This window comes from Hypomesus transpacificus, chromosome 5, assembly GCF_021917145.1.
Source record: "Hypomesus transpacificus isolate Combined female chromosome 5, fHypTra1, whole genome shotgun sequence".
NCBI lineage: Eukaryota > Metazoa > Chordata > Actinopteri > Osmeriformes > Osmeridae > Hypomesus > Hypomesus transpacificus.
Genome location: NC_061064.1, coordinates 1,583,818 through 1,601,594, shown reverse-complemented (window position 1 = coordinate 1,601,594; position 17,777 = coordinate 1,583,818). Strand labels below are relative to the sequence as shown.

The window sequence follows — 17,777 nt, the reverse complement described above, 5'->3', positions numbered from 1 at the left end:
ATAAAATAAGAAATCAAACAAATGATAAACAAGCCATTGAAGGGTAGTTCCTTTAACCCATTAGGATGAACTTCAGTCATATGACATTTGAAGATGGAGGCGTGGGGTTGTATTCAGTTCTGCATGTATCAACTGTGTCTACACAGTGAAGGCAACTGGATTTGTTTATCTAATCACTGTTGAATGTTTCAAAGTAAACAAAAAAAATCAATTTGCTTTAACCTAGAAAGCACACAAATATGTCAACAGTCAAATCCATCATATTTGTAGAGAGTGATCAGTGAAACTATGAGCAGAAGCAGACCATATTCTGCTGATACTGCTAAGAGTTTTAATAATTTAAAAATAATCCCAAACATATGCCAGGGTAACCTAAAGTAAATAAGTGAAATTGAAAAAATCTGCTAAATCAACAAAAATCAACACACTTGACTCAACAATGGGAGACCATTCAGAATACTAAAAACATCTATTAAAGAATAAACATCTGTGATAAGTGATATTGAAAACATTTTGGTACTAGTGTAATCACCTGATCCAGAGATAGAAAGGGAAGTCATCTCTAACAACAGTGACAGCCCTACTTCTTCTTCACATCTGTTTTCCTGACAGCATTGAAGGTCTTTCTACACAACTCTTCTTATTACTTTAGATTCCTTATTGTTTTTCTTAAGATTATGTACACAGAAAATTAGCACTGAAATCCTTTTGAGATGGAAATGAAATTAACTACGCAACAGTATAAGTGTAGTTAAAGTAAATATCTCTGACGATTCTGTGCAGTTATTTTTCAGTGCTATGTGAAAAAGTTTGGTTTTCATCACCTGACACCTGGTTGAGGAGAACAGGGGCAGCAGATGAATGCCTAACTCTTTCCATTATCCTCCATTCTCCTCAGACTGGATCTTTATGGAGATGCGTAACACACATGTTGAACATAACTTGCTCACACTTCATTCAGAGCACATGGAAGATCCTCAGTAGGCACTGTGACTTCAGGACGATCCTGTGATGAACGCTCACACGCCTCCCTACGCAGTTGTCTCACTGTCTCTGGAAGAAGTTCCCGTCAGTAAAACGTTGTACTGAACGGTTGGGCACCCATCTTTCCCTCAAAAAACATCTGATTCTTTAGGGAGTAAAAAAAACTCAAGCAGGGAGTGAGAGATTCTGCTCCTTCTGATAGCATCTTAATTGCTTCCACACTTTTTTCGGGTTTATACAAATTTGATCTTGTTTTTCTTTTCCACCGAAGGGAAAACTGTGGGCCTGATTTACGAGGAGGGAGTTACGACGAAAAATCCCCAAGGCAATTCAGACACAGAAGTGACCTGTCATTTTGAAACATAACTTATATGTTTTCTTTAAATTGATTTCACTCATGATGACCTCTCACCGGCGTTCCGATTGAGCTATTTGCCTTTCATTAACTCTTATCCAGGGTGAGGCCCATTGCTGACTCACAGTTGCATACCTGACTTAGCCTGTTCAGACAAGCTAGGGGGGGGGGGGGGGGAAGAATGAAAGACATGTATTTAACAAAACTATGTGATCTAGGTTGACATATGTGTGTTCACTTCTTTATTAACAGAACAGGCTCTTTATGAACCATCAAAACCCCTACAGATGGCAAAATTAATCATTAAAGGACACGTAAAAATATTAATATTTACCATATTATAGTATGTATTAACTAGATATTCAGTAGAAAAGAAATACAATGTTGAAGGAGCAGATTGGGGTGAACGGGGAGCTGAAAAAAAACAAAATTTAAACAATAGTGCAGGTAGAACACATTGTTATGAAAGGGAAGGTTATGCTACAGTATCACACTGTGCCTTTTCATGTCTCTGAGCAAGCAGCGGATGCTTTCATCCTTAGATGAAGCGACAGCCGTTCTTCCAGGTCCTTTTCATTGATACCCTGTTTGCCACTCGTCTGGTCAGAGCAGGAGACGCTCTATCGGCTTGACCATCTTACACACCTACACATAGAACAGCAAACTGGGGGGGGGAAGTGTGTAATTCTAGCAAGGAGCAGGAAGAGAAGAAGACATCCCTCCCCCACCCCGCCGAAACTTGCCTTTGGCCTATCGAGAAACATCAAAAATGTTTCAACTACTACGTCCATGACAACCTTTTCTCATTCCGGTTTTTAGTGTCACTGTTTGGAACATCAAAAGTGTCTCTCAACATCAGACAAACAAGGTAGTTAAAAGGTCGGCCATGATCTTCCCCTGCAAGTACGCCTCCTGCTGACAGCACAGCTGGCCTCAGACCTTGTAGTAGATGTTGGCCGGGCTCTGAGGAGGCATCTCCTGGACGATGTACACCGGGTGCCCATAGTCCCCGCTCACCTTCTCGTAGTGAGGGCAGTAGTTGTTTTCTGTAGTCCTTAAGGGAATGATAATGTCGCTGGGTTCCGAGCCGGCGTTCCCGGAGCACTTGGGGCTGGCGAGCGTGCTGAGCGACAGCGCTGTGTTCCTCTGCTGAGTGTGCTTCCTGTTCCTCTTCCTCAGCTTGATCAGCAGGACGATGAGGATGATGATGATGAGGAGGAAGATGACGCAGCCGGCTCCGATGGCTGCGAATAGCGCCGGCTTGGAGCTGAAGATCCCCTCCGCGGAGTTGTTCTCCTGGTTGATGGTGTCTGTAGGGGGAGAGGGGGGATCTGTTAGTGGAGGGGGGGGGGGGGGGGGGGTGCTTGGCTGCCTCTAAGATGGAGGCGCTACTGCTGATCAAGCACAGAATTCTAATGTTGTCATGTTAGGAGGTTAAATCCTGCGAGTACGCAAACTGGCTCACTGTAAAGGAAAACAAAACATGCTTCTCCAGATATGACTGTGGGTCGAGCCAGAGGCTTCCTGACTCTGTGGCCTCAGCGAACATGTGGGAGTGTCAGTTTTCCACAGATGATAGCTTACCTCTTCATCCTGAGAAGGAGGGAAGGATTAAACTGTGTATGTTTAGCCATATGTTCAAACTCCACAAGGATGGGAGGGGGTGTAAGGAAGAGAAACTGTTTAAATGTATATTACCGGCACTGAGGGAAAAGAAAACACCAGTCTCTCATTAGAGACGGAGGACGAGGACTGAGTCCAATTAGAGTGGCATGCCTGTTTCCTGTGTGGTCCCTCACTATTTATAGTGTTCCCTACATCGCTTTGTCGCTGTGCTCCTGGCCCAACACTTCACTGTCAAATCAGAGGCCGGGTTTTCAGCCGGAAAGAGAGATGGACTCCAAAGTGTTCCTAAAGATCACTCAATCATAACTGGATTTATTCAAAGCTCATTTCCCCTCCCAGAAACTAAATTGTGGAAAAATACTGAACGAGTCGAGGTCAATAAAGGTTTATCAGTCTCTGGTCTAGGTTTACCATTTGTGCAAGGTGTGTTGAGACAAGAAAATACCTTTTTGTTTTCCACACGTTAATAAAATTAAGACCACCTGCTGTTTGATAAGCGAGGAGACGTTATCATACCATGGAACATTAGTATTGTTCCAGATCCTCTGAATGATTTAGAAACACTGAAACAATTCATACCATAATATCTGCTCTAATTTTCAGCTTCGCACCAAACTGTAGAGCCATGCCAACACTTTTGAATGTCCTGAATAATTTATAGAAATCTATTCTGGCCATCTCTCCCCCCCAGGTTAATCTGGATGCTGGTCATGAGTATATCTGTTATTTATAATGTGTTTTTCTCACTCTGGCGAGACTCTTGGCTTCCAAAAGGCTTAATGGGCCGGTAAAAATATTTGCATACACATTTTATAAAACGGTATTACCTCCATGTAGTACTGAGGCTAAACACCATTTCATATTTCTATCGATCCACTCATTGGCACAGGGAAACTGTCTCCCTTGATGGAAAAATGTCTGCAATATTGAGCGAATGCAGATTGCATCTATGCTCCTGTCAAAAGTAAAGCTGTAACACAAGAAAAGGTCTTCGCCAAAGCACGAGGTAGCTAAAGCTATCTTTCCACTTCAGCAGGAAGATAAGCCCTCCCCAAAGTGTCCTGAAAACATTTCGATGCTGAAGTATCTGTCATCTGAAACGTATCATTTCAGTCCCACTGGCTGCTTGGACCATAATCCCATGCATATTCTGTCTGCTGTCCTGATTGGCTTGCATATTCTGTCTGCTGTCCTGATTGGCTTGGAATCAGTTCCGTGTTTGGCCAGCGTTCAGCTGTGGGGTCGAGCAGACCAGAGAGATAAACCAAGCTCCAGTTCTAACAGTCCTTGTCACAACAGGTACACAAGGTCTCAGCTGTCCAACACAACAGGCTGTGATGGTGGAGACCTCCTTCCTTCTGGTGCAGTGTATAGACCAGGACAGCAACTCGAGAACAAAGCGACGCACATCAAGAAAAATGGCTTCGCATTGAAGGCATACCTCACCCTGAGAGACTTGGCAGTTCTCCAGGATCGTAGAGAAGGGGATTTCTTTTTCAGAACATCTGATTTTTATTTTTGTCCTGAAGGAGATCTAGAACCGAAGGGTCCAAACATCTTTCTAAAACTATATAAACTCCGGCAGTCTCTGCCTTCTGAGAAAACATACTTCTCTGGTGACTGAAAACCTATCAAAACAAACGCGAAAGAATACTGTATATGTTTAAAATGTGCTTAAAACCACACCGACGGCTTTCGCAGACTAGTTCATCTTATCTGCAAACAGATCTCAGCCGAACAGATATGGTTTTAATTTTTCATTACCGCACTTGAGTACCATGTCTACTCACATTACTATTCAACATGATAAAAAGTGGAACTTTCACAAACCAAAAAAGGAACATTCTTGTGTGTGTGTGTGTGTGTGTGTGTGAGAGTGAGTGTATGGTTTGTGTGTGTGATACGTTAGTGTGTGTGTTTGTGTACATATCTTAATATAAGTGTTTGTAGGCAGCAGCCATAAAGGGTTCAGGTTGCCTGTACGTGACTTTGTAATGTGGAAGGTTTCATTAATACTGATGTGTGGATCACAGAGGCAGTAGCAGGTTGTGGGGGGCCGGGGGGCCGGGGGCCCCTCCAGACCAGCCGGGGGCATCCTCACCTTTATTACCAGGCTGCACAAACCCCCCGTCCTTCTTCTTGGGCGGGTTGGTGGGCGTATCCTTCACCCCGCTGTCCTCTCGTCTCGGCTGGTCTGTGGTCACCGGGTTTGGTAGAACCGTGTTAGGGTCTGCAAAATCACAATACAAGTGAACATGGTTAGGAGTCCAGTATGGATATCTGCAAATGCTTATGATCCCCTGAGTAGCTTCCAAATGGGGTGGGGAATAGGGGCAATAAAAATTAGTTCCTGTCAACTTCACTTTTTTTCTTCTTAGCTGTTATAATTCATTTCAATAAAAAAACTGACAATGTGATTATTAAATCCAATAAGTATAATGTTTAAGCAACTATAACAGTCTTCGCTGTGCCAAATTAAGACCCAGTTTGAATAAGCATGCCCCTGCCAAGAGAGCTATTACTCATTTTCTCCTGTGTTATGTCTGAGATGGCAGATAAGGAAACTATATTAAAGGTAATTACATTAAACTGAAAATCGATGGAAGCCAATCCAGTGTATGCTTGACTATCCATCCTAAAATTAACATTGAAAAAAGGGTGTAACTTTTTTTCCCCCTGTAAAAGGTTGCATTACTTACTGGTGCTGGTACACAGTTTTAACTGTGAAATGCTTTTATTTCTAACATGGGCTTTTAATTTTGAGGATCGGTCTGATGTTTTCCACGCTGTGTGGTTAGTGGGGATGAGGGGGCTTCAGCACAGCAGGTTGTCTCCTACTTCTATAAAAGGAGCCTTTCCCCTGATGGAGTAACATGACCGCTCAAATTCAAACTCTGCTAATTCCGAACTCTGGATATCTGTGTTTCACCATCCATTTTTTTTTGAATCTCTACTCTTGATGTGTGATTGTCTCTGGTCTGCACTTCTCTGTCACAGACCGTCTCTGGAGGAGAGGATCCCTCACTGAAGTGCTCCTCCCAAGGTTTCTTCCACTTTTCTCTCTTGAGTTTTTCTGGGAGTTTTGCCTTGTGTTTGAGGGTTTAGGTTGGTTTAGGTGCAGTTATGTGGGCGTATGTGCCCACTTTGACACTGCTTGTAAAAAGGGGTATACAATAAAAATTTGATTTGAAAGGCTGGTTTGATCATAGAGATGTGTTTACTGCTCAGCGAAGTGCCACAGCATTCCCTACCTCACCACCAGAATCCTGAAGACTAGCCAGCATTCACCACCTCACCACCAGACTTTGTAGACTACCCAGAATTCACTACCTCACCATCCCATTGCATGGACGAGTGGCAAATCATTGCATATGATCTGATGTTCACACACAGGTTGATAGATGAGGTTGGCGGTTTGCAGTGGTGTCAGGCGGCTGCATCATCTGATCTACGTCGACAGCTTTGACAAACGCACGGTCTTGTCTGTGTCCCACCACCCCACCCAAGTACTGTCCAACAAAGCATGAAAAAGACCCCCTCAAATATATATTAAAAAATGCAATTAAGTACAAAGGAGACGAATCTCCTTTGTTCAACAATCCCCCTCTCTCCTACTGTTCGCCTGTTAGGATGGAATTTGCTCCGGATGTTTCGACGTGAATGCAACGTTTCCTTGTTGCCTCAAGCAACATGTGGTTTCTCTGAGGATAAAGAACACCATGAGTCATTGCCGGGGAATATGCCCCGATCCTTTGGCAAACACGATGTACCCTGACCTCAGACACGGTCACATCATAGTCCTAAACCCCAAAGTACTAAACCCCTCCAACTGAATCTACTTGCACGTGACTGATATGGTAACAACCCAGATCATCTACACACCGTCTCCTGGTTCTCCACATAACGACACTGTGTCACAGAACTCTGCGCAAACTAATCTTGGGACAGACAAAGGGAATGTTAGGCCAGCTACGCTATGCATTAACTCAAGTCAGCTATATAAATAATCCCCTAACAACGCAATCTCTGTTGTGAGAATCTTATCGGCAGTCCTTTTTGTCATTTGTTTGTTTTAGATGTGTGGACCAAGACTAGGGAAGGATTGGGAGTGGCTCGGACACTCCTAGCATGAGGTCTGTGGGCCAAGCAAACCCCATCTCACAGCCCCAGTGAGACGGTTAGTATATTAACCAGAGGTTAAGCAGAGGAGGAGAGACCATGATGAATGGTGGTATCTACATGGAGATCAACAGATTTTTCCGCTGGTCTCATTAGTTCCAGCAGGCTGGTTGTGCATGCCATGTATGTCTCTATGCCTTCATCACATCGATTTCTGCTGGAATGGTTTTGCGTTTGCCTTGTAATCCACTGTCAGCGTGGTAATTTATTGAGACAAATGTATATACATGCTGCACAGTGTTATTTATAAAGCTATACAGGGCACGCCACAGCAGATTAGACAGACGACATGACTGAGAACGCCTTGGAACTCCTGACCTATTTATCTCAGCACTCTGACATTCAGCTAAGGAGCACTTGGAGCTGCTAGTTAATTCGGCTAATACTGTCAACGCTTGTTTTGAGTTTGCGGCGGTGTGTGAGAGACAGGGTTTAAACGTGTTTCAGTGAGCGACTAGTTGTCAGTGACACAGTTCCGTTCACCCCGAATCACCCAGAAGAAGAAGCTAAACTGTGAACGGTTCTTGAATGTTTAAGATCTTTCCACAGCCACTTATACTGAGAACACTGGTATGTGAGAGAAAGTGTCTCTCTCTGTATTTACAGAAACGCCTTCCTCCCTTTTCACTCTGCCCAACAGTGGAGAACACAGTATTTTGTGATGTCTGAAGCCTTTACTTTACGAGAGATGAAGTCACTGGGAGACTTTCCACAGACTGAGCTCTGGAGTAGTGCGTCCACAGTAAAAACCCACGCCCGAGTGTCTGGCTTCGTGAACAATAGCTCATGAAACGTTTTTCTAGCGCTGCAGTCTTGACAGTACTCAAACAAAGCTTTCATTATCGCTCATCCATACACACATCCTGCCTGGCTCTTTTGTGACGCCATTTTACTGCTTTTCCTACATTCCAGCCAAGCTGTGTGCAGAAGCAGACTCACCCTGGCCCACTTTCATGACGATTTTCATGGATAGGGTGTCGCAGACGCCTCCTTCTCGGTTCTCCAGTCCCTCCAGGGTCCCGTTTGACGTCGCTGTCATGGGAGAGACAGGAAACGGAACGTTAATTATAATTACAACCCCTCAGAATTAATGTATGCTTTTGATTTGTTTGTTCGTGGGTAGAGAAAAAAGAATCTATTTTCTTCATCGATATCCACACACACACACACACACACACACACACACACACACACACTGGAGAATGAAAGAGGGCTTGGTTAACGGAGCTTCCAGCAGAAGGTCTAAATCTGGGCAGCGCATCGCATGCATGGTTACAAGTAATCTTATCACAAGCACTAGGTAAGGGCTTGTAATGTAAATGTTCTGGTTGATTTCTACAGCAGGTTTGAGCCCATGGAAACAGCAGTTTAAGCTGTATCTCAGACACCAACACTGTATGAATACGAGGCTCTGTGTTTCTCACATCTGTATACAGAGAAGGAAATGGAAGATTAAAAAAAAACTTTGAGTGGGCTCTCTGCTTACTAAGACAAGGCTGTGATAGTAATCTGATCCCACGGGAATATGGTGGCTTTCAAAACACTCCTGTAATCATACACGTGGAGAGGTAGCTGCACAGTCCAACATTTTTATGTGGTAATCACATTTCTAACCCACCTCTCACCCTCCCTCCCCAAAGCTTAAAGAGGTTTTTGTTCTTTCGTTTTTCTTTTTTTGCTGAAGAAACGTATCAAACATTTGGCAAGGCAAGTAATGCCAAAAGCAATTATGGCAAGCTGCAAATGCCAAGGGCTTAGCTTTCTCTTTGGGCATGCCTTGTAATTAGAGACTGGGTGGCACAGTGGCCCAAAGCCCTTATCGGAGGGGCTGCCTTCCCCATCAGCATCCACCGAGGAGGGGGCCGGAGGAGGGGGCCGGAGGAGGGTGAGGCCAGGCCAACAGGGTCTCTGTACCCCTGTGATGCCTCCCTTATCCCTGCTTCCCAAGGACTCAAGTCACAGAAACAGGGGTGAGTTGTGGCACTCCATTCTGACCCGGAGAGAAAGGCCATGACTGTGAATGTGGATCAGGGTCTTGAAGAGGCTTTCAGCCTGCAGGCGAGAGGGGCGTATCCATGCAGGGGAGAGCTGTGTCCCGCCCAGGCCCATCTGAGTTCTTTGAGAGCTGCTCCCTGGGTGAGTCACCTCTGCTGCCTCCCCTGGTCCCCCCTCCCCCCTCACAACCTCCTGAAGGAACAGCACCTCCTTCCCACATCCTCATTAAGAGTCATGAATGAGTTTCCATGTAGGAGAGTGTTTGACTAATAAGGTCCCTCTCCTGGAGAACCAAGGGGCTTCTCAGAGGAGCTGAGCCCAGCGTCGGGGGGCTGCTGAGGGCCATGGCTCCTCTCCAGCATAGGTACCCCAGGACCCCAGAGGCCAGGAGAGGGGCATAATTACTCTCTTTATCCTCGTTTTGTTTTGAATTTGTCAAGGATGCCATTAGTAGACAAGACACACACAAAAGCGGGTTCATGAATATCTTTCGGGATGAGTTTGGGATTATATAGATGCCCCCATGGAAAAGAAAGTGAGAGCCTGGGATGTTTGTCTGAAAGAGTCGACAATTAAAAGGAGAGCGAATTAAACAACAAAAAAAACAAGGCTTGAAAAGCCTTTACATTCAGTTTATTAATAATTCACAGGCAGCTACGGCATTTCTGTTTAAGACACTTGAATAGAGCATTATTCATCAGGTAACAGGCTTGGAAAGCAGTGTGACACTATCGCACAGAGGGAGGGGAGAAAGAGTAAGGCTCTCCTCGTCTACCTGCTGACCTCAGCTGATTACATTACCTGCTAGTCTCCCTCCTGCCTCACGTCCAATCATGGATTCAGGAACTCTATTTAGCCAGACTCTAAAAGAGAGAATACAGCTTTGTCTGAGACAGACTCGAGACAAACTGCTGTTAGATTTGAATAAAAGTGACAACCTGACCGTCAAGGGTTCGGATCAACACCAGAAGGAAAACCCAAGATACACTTCATTAGTCTTCTCTTCTTCTCTGCGTTAATTATGTAGCAGACTGTCCATGTTTTCTGGGAGTCGGGGGTTTGTATCAAAAGCTCTGAATTCCTCAGATAGAATCTGTTCAGATTATTTTAACACTTTATAGCTCATTTTGGCAAGAGGGAGACTGTCATCAGACAGGGGCTTGTCTTGTTTGAAGCGCTTGAGGAATGGATGTGGAAAAACCCCAGGACAACCGAGGAGCGATCAATAGCCACACTTAACCCGGGGAACAAATCGTGTTTTAGTTTTCTGTATGGATCCTTAACGCCTCTCAGACGGAGGGCGGGCGGTGAGAGGGACAAGGAGTGCTGCCCTCAATGATGTCACGACTATTAAGATGCCTTCGCCTGGGAGAGGTGCCAGGCGCCAAGCGAGTCACCATGCACAACGTGGGCATGCCCCCGTGCCCGCGGGGAGCGAGGCAGACAGACAACTCTATCCAACCGAGACCTCCTAACATGGGCCACTCCTCGCCCTATCGCAGCCTTTTATAGTGCTCTGGAAAAGGGTGCGGTATGACACACGCCTTTATGATGAGATAAGGAAATTAAGCTCTTTATGGGTCTGTGGAGCAGCCTAGGAGCCTCTGTCTGGTAGAATGTTATTGAGGTGCACAGTAGAGATGCGTGGACGAGCTGCTCTCTGGGGAAAGGAGCCGGGCCGGCCGGCTTAGTTGGCCTTCGCATACCAAGATCAACCTTTGAACTGTGAAAACATCCTTTAGCACAGGATATGAAACAGGGTGTGAAGACCAGGTCATCATCACTCCCATCTCACACACAGCTGCTGAAATGAACTTCTGTTTTCAGGGGAACTTGGGTTCACATTTCACAACGTGGAGGGGCTCACAGTGAGATATTAGCTTGGTTTTTTGTGAAGCAATAACACACAAGTATTTATCATCCATATTCGAAAATCCCAGTCACTATACAAAACCTTGAAACTGTGGGAAAACGATTTTCTTCAGAAGTAAATTACTTATTTGAACAAGTAGAAGTTAAGAAAAACGTATATCTGTTTCAGTGGAATCTGGAAATCTTTATTCCTGCCTTTTCATTACTTTTCCACAGACTGAATCAGACAGATTTCTTTTTTACTTTCCATTTCCCCCCCCCAACACTAAATAAATAATTATATAAAAATTAAAACAGTTTACTTTCATTGAAGATGAATTTAACAATCTGAAAAGTTAAACGTATACATCAAATGGAAAAACGGGAATTATTGTTAATATTCTGAAGTTGAAATAAAAATGACTTATCTACCCTGTGAAAAAGACACCAATTATAAAAAAAACCTTTGAGAAAGCTGGAGCCTTTCTGCTTGAATCATGGCATGGCTGTGTGGAGCTCCACCACCGGGAGGAGAGAGGGGGAAGGCATGGCTGTGTGGAGCTCCACCACCGGGAGGAGAGAGGGGGAAGGCATGGCTGTGTGGAGCTCCACCACCGGGAGGAGAGAGGGGGAAGGCATGGCTGTGTGGAGCTCCACCACCGGGAGGAGAGGGGGAAGGCATGGCTGTGTGGAGCTCCACCACCGGGAGGAGAGAGGGGGAAGGCATGGCTGTGTGGAGCTCCACCACCGGGAGGAGAGAGGGGGAAGGCATGGCTGTGTGGAGCTCCACCACCGGGAGGAGAGAGGGGGAAGGCATGGCTGTGTGGAGCTCCACCACCGGGAGGAGAGAGGGGGAAGGCATGGCTGTGTGGAGCTCCACCACCGGGAGGAGAGAGGGGGAAGGCATGGCTGTGTGGAGCTCCACCACCGGGAGGAGAGAGGGGGAAGGCATGGCTGTGTGGAGCTCCACCACCGGGAGGAGAGAGGGGGAAGGCATGGCTGTGTGGAGCTCCACCACCGGGAGGAGAGAGGGGGAAGGCATGGCTGTGTGGAGCTCCACCACCGGGAGGAGAGAGGGGGAAGGCATGGCTGTGTGGAGCTCCACCACCGGGAGGAGAGAGGGGGAAGGCATGGCTGTGTGGAGCTCCACCACCGGGAGGAGAGAGGGGGAAGGCATGGCTGTGTGGAGCTCCACCACCGGGAGGAGAGGGTAAGACCAGGCCCTCTGTGCTGCCGTGTGTGACTTGGGAGGAGGGGTCTGCCACGACCCTAACCCTAACCCTAACCCTAACCCTAAACGTACAGATGCTTGAAGGTTTCTCCTTCACCGCCTCTAATGACCTCATGTTTCCTCTCCTCAGGTGGACAGACACACACAGTCTAGCGAGTTATCTTAACCGCACAGACACCTAGAGATTATCTTCCATTTTGCAATAAAGTATTTTTTACATTCTTTTTTCTTTTATTGTGAGTACGGTTCTTTAGTTGTTTGTTTTCATGAGATTTGCTGAGACTGGCTTGTCCCAACAAGAATCCAATGAAATGCAGAGTGTTTTCTTCTCCCCATAAACACAGTAAATGTCATTTGAAGTTGTTGCAATTTTCCTTTGTGTGAATAAAACACAACGCCAAGTGGAAGTATGTAGTGTGCAGAAAGCACCGGGTGTTTCTGGGTACAATTCTGAACCTAAACAGAACACGTATACACAAACTGGCTAAATGAGGCGGAAACAGTCCTGAACTCACACTCCGTCCTCAGCTTGGCTTCACAATCCAGAACTAGATTAAACACACAAAGCTGATTTTTTTCATGTTTTCTTTAACATGTCAAGAAGGAATAGAGACATGGGGTATAATGTACACGACCCAGTAGGGTTACATGTGTTCATTGAGCAATAACATGCTGTACAGAGGAGATAATCATGTATGCAGGAATCCACACATACATACAGTCACACACACACACTGAGATGTTTGCCAAAGGCTCCTATATAACCATATACAGCCCATGCAAAATGCATCTCAAAGACCGGGTCATGACAGTAGCATGATCCTCCTCACAGCTCAAATAGGAGCGGCATCTTTGCCCTCAAAACACAGTGACATGTCTGAGCCACGCCCTCTCTGACAGATGAGCAGGTCATCTGCCTCAGCGCTGACAGGACCCTCCCCTGCCTCTGAGAGGACCGTGCCCTGCCTCTGAGAGGACCCTCCCCTGCCTCTGAGAGGACCGAGCCCTGCCTCTGACAGGACCCTCCCCTGCCTCTGAGAGGACCGAGCCCTGCCTCTGACAGGACCCTCCCTGCCTCTGACAGGGCCCTCCCCTGCCTCTGAGAGGACCGAGCCCTGCCTCTGACAGGACCCTCCCCTGCCTCTGAGAGGACCGAGCCCTGCCTCTGACAGGACCCTCCCTGCCTCTGACAGGACCCTCCCCTGCCTCTGACAGGACCCTCCCTGCCTCTGACAGCACCCTCCCCTGCCTCTGACAGGACCCTCCCTGCCTCTGACAGGACCCTCCCCTGCCTCTGACAGGACCCTCCCTGCCTCTGACAGGACCCTCCCCTGCCTCTGACAGGACCCTCCCTGCCTCTGACAGGACCCTCCCCTGCCTCTGACAGGACCCTCCCTGCCTCTGAGAGGACCCTCCCTGCCTCTGACAGGACCCTCCCTGCCTCTGACAGGACCCTCCCCTGCCTCTGACAGGACCCTCCCTGCCTCTCTAAACCCAGTGACGAGCAGAAGGGGGAAGCCGTGGGGCAAACAGGCCAAAACAAACAGAGGAGCGTCTTTAAAAGGCCTCGATGAGCGATCAGCTCGAGCGGCTTGAGGGATCAAACGGGTCGTTGTGAACGCATCTCCCAGATGAGCGCAGGGAGGAGTGGAGCAGACACCCTGACAGGACCCACAAGGATTCACTGAGATGAGGATCCTGCTCCTAACTGACCCGACCAGAATAACCACTCAGGGGACACGCAAAGCTTGGCTGCTCAACCTACATTTCACTTCCATCCAATGGAGAAACAAAAAACAAACAAACTTAATCATACATGACGTATTCACTAAGGTATTGCTATAGTGTACATTTTATAATCAGATATCCTAATAAATAAAATAACAATAAACGGAAAATAGATCCATATTCATCCAGTTCTTTTTGGACTGATGGTATCAGCTACTGTGGAGATTCTGGAGAGGGAAGTGATGCGTTTTCTGCTTCCTAATGTAGGGAGGGAAGGCCCAGTGGTTGCAGAGCTGGGCGGGGGAGCATCCTCGACCACAGCCTGCCCCATCAGAGCAGGGCGGGGGAGCATCCTCGACCACAGCCTGCCCCATCAGAGCAGGGCGGGGGAGCATCCTCGACCACAGCCTGCCCCATCAGAGCGGGCCGGGGGAGCATCCTCGACCACAGCCTGCCCCATCAGAGCGGGGGAGCATCCTCGACCACAGCCTGCCCCATCAGAGCGGGGGAGCATCCTCGACCACAGCCTGCCCCATCAGAGCGGGCCGGGGGAGCATCCTTGACCACAGCCTGCCCCATCAGAGCGGGCCGGGGGAGCATCCTCGACCACAGCCTGCCCCATCAGAGCGTGGCGGGGGAGCAGCCTCGACCACAGCCTGCCCCATCAGAGCGGGCCGGGGGAGCATCCTCGACCACAGCCTGCCCCATCAGAGCGGGCCGGGGGAGCAGCCTCGACCACAGCCTGCCCCATCAGAGCAGGGCGGGGGAGCATCCTCGACCACAGCTTGCCCCATCAGAGCGGGCCGGGGGAGCATCCTCGACCACAGCTTGCCCCATCAGATCAGCCACAGCTGACCAGCCTGCTGCCAAATTAAGCTGAGGGGCTGGAGCGGAGATTTCAGCGCTGCCACCAGATTACAGCACACTCAGGCTCGGCAATGATATTAAGGACGACCTTTAAATCCCCAGGACCAGCTGCACCCTGGGAGCCAGAGACCTGGGGGAGGGGGGGGGGGCTGTCGCTCCGCCAGCTCACATCACAATGAGACCACAGGCTCGCTACTCCACATCTCCACAAGCAGGGGGGGCTTTGATGGAAATGAGCGGAGACATTTCCCCCGCTGAACCTGTCAGTGGGCTTTGTGAAGGTTCCTGTGGGAGGAGCTAGGAGGTGTGGGAGGAAGCTAGGAGGTGTGTGAGGAAGCTATGAGGTGTGTGAGGAGGCTAGGTGTGAGAGGAGGCTAGGAGGTGTCTGAGGAGGCTAGGAGGTGTGGGAGGAAGCTAGGAGGTGTGTGAGGAGGCTAGGAGGTGTGGGAGGAGGCTAGGAGGTGTGTGAGGAGGTAGGAGGTGTGGGAGGAGGTAGGAGGTGTGTGAGGAGGTAGGAGGTGTGGGAGGAAGCTAGGAGGTGTGTGAGGAGGCTAGGAGGTGTGTGATGAAGCTAGGAGGTGTGTGAGGAGGCTAGGAGGTGTGGGAGGAGGCTAGGAGGTGTGTGAGGAGAATGCCAAACACTCCAGCATTCAAGTCTGTCCGATATTTTTTAAATTTATATTTGGACAGAAGTCAAGTGTAAATTGCAACCTCAACAAGTTCCATTTGACTTCATTCATGAATAGGTTTGTTTGTCAGTGCTTAACAGGGACTGAAGAATAAGTCGTTTTGCCCAAATCCTCAGTTTAACAGGCATATCTGTAATTACACACACGCAGCCAGACTAGATCAAAGCTGCAGCCCTGTTTAAAGATGATGCACAGGCTTGGTAATCGTTTGCCTTTGGGGAGGCAGCATTTCTGACAGAAATAGTGAGCTGGAGAGAGTCTGGAGGACTGGGCCATCGTCTCCGTAGCACTGGTGACTGAAACCCTAACTCTTGTGCGACTGACCAACATAGAGTGTGACGCTACCTTCAAGACAGCGCCTGGATCTTCCTGCCAGCTGGGAGTATGTCGTTTCACTCTGAGGAAACGACACAGATAATAGCCAAGTCTTCCAGGCCCACCAGAGGAACGTCTTTGGAGACCTCCACTGAGGAAGCAAACATTCGATACTGCTTTCAAAGATCCTTTATCCTGAAGGTCATGCCGAGAGAAGGGATTAACTGGAAATATCATGGATGAGAAGCATGCCGTTTCAGTTTTGGTCGAACTGCTGCATGAGAAATAGGTTAAAATGATCCGATGAGGTTAAAGTATTGACGATAATCTAACCTTACCAGTTCACCTAACAGCTAATTTAATACTGCATATAACAACAACTAAAGTCATCTATTTTCTCCATCAAATAAAAAGATCCTAACCGAAGAACAAACTATTCTCTTGGACAGAGGTTTCCACCAGAACCTCCCCTGAGGAACTGCATTCTCTTTCTCATCTTTTCTGCAGAAATCTTGGCAGAAGAGTTTGGATGGAAATTGCATGTTACGAGAATGGAGCAGCCTCTGAGATCGCTGTCTTCCCAGAGCAGAGGCCTCTAGCCCCCCAGTGTCTGGGCTGAACCCAGCCCTCCCTCCCCAGGGCAGAAGGGATATTCACTATACTACCAGCAGCTGGGTTTTACACTTTCTCCATTTTCCATGGGGACAACTCAAAAACTAACATCTTAAAACTCTAAATGGCCTTATGATTGCGCCGTATATCGATACATTGAGCCATGCTTCCATCTTCAGTTAGACAAACATAGAAGCTGACATCATTAAACTGCATAATTATGGTTACACATCATGCGGTTGAGTACTGCAAATATTTGCTAGGGCAGATGTGCAACATGAATAATGCTAGCATAACTATTCATCTTGCTTATCGTGATCATTCAACATTAATAATGATAAAGTAGTTCAAGCAGCACGCCAAGCTGCAGAAGAGAATGGAGGAAGAAGGTAAAGAGAGTTTCATTTGGTCATGAATCAGTCAGGATATCATTCTGTCTGCAGTGTCCCTGTCTGTCACAGTGCTGCAGTCTACCTCAGGAGGGATTGGTGCAGTCAACACCTGAGGGCCATTCCTACAGTTTGGCTAAAAAGATCAACACAACACCCTTCGAACGTGTGTATCTGCCCATCTCAAACATCCTGAGTGCTGAGTACACAGTACGTAATTTAATATTTGAACTCGAACAAATTGTATCTGATGGGAAACACATTAAAAGTGTTATGTGATTCCCCGGCCAAGCAGGGGGTTCATTGAACCAACAGACTTCACTCATTTCCATAGACAAATCCCAGCCTCCCGGCTCTATCACAGTCTATGCTTATCTTTTATTTATGTTTAAGTGATGGATGTTTAAATGAGAAATAAGGCCGTCTTAGCTTGCTCCCTGTGAAGCCTCCCTGTCCGTTTCGTCCAGAATTGACAGCACTGGGACTAAACAGCCTCCTAAAATCCAATAGATGCCAAGAGAATTTATGGCCCGGAGCAAACGGAGGGGTGAGATAGCGGTGGGACACAGCCCGGGACTGGAACCCTTATCAAGTCTCTGAACTCCAGAGGAAAAAGTAGCTTTGCGGCAGCAGGAAATAAAAGGTCTGATATACAGAAAGCACATTACAGATTTATTTGGTGAGTTTGAAGACTCACTCGTTCCTGTTTGAGTTATCCATCCAGCGCCTCCAGCAATCAGGCCGAGCCATGAATTCCATTCTGGTCATTACTTCAACACATAACTCTTTATCCGTCCTGCATTGCCATAGTTACTGATGATACAGCACACCTACTGATAGGCCAGCAGTGTCACAGCTACCAACCAATCACACAACACTGACCGCAAACCTGACACGATAGCTTTTCCTGCTAACAAAACACTTGTGCGATGAAGTGTACTTCAGCAATTCTCTGT

The 17,777-nt window shown here is 47.4% G+C and overlaps 1 protein-coding gene across 1 annotated transcript in view; it reads right to left on the bottom strand.

The window, feature by feature from the left end:
• Positions 1–317: 317 nt before the first annotated feature.
• Positions 318–17,777, bottom strand: part of efnb1 (ephrin-B1) — a 44,758-nt gene continuing 27,298 nt past the window's right edge. Inside the window, exons 3-5 of the mRNA XM_047020046.1 lie at positions 8,084–8,176; positions 5,067–5,195; positions 318–2,649 (exon numbers count right to left, since the gene is read on the bottom strand). Coding sequence (XP_046876002.1) covers positions 2,273–2,649; positions 5,067–5,195; positions 8,084–8,176 — 599 coding nt within the window. The 3' untranslated portion in view covers positions 318–2,272. The remainder of the gene's footprint in view (positions 2,650–5,066; positions 5,196–8,083; positions 8,177–17,777) is intronic.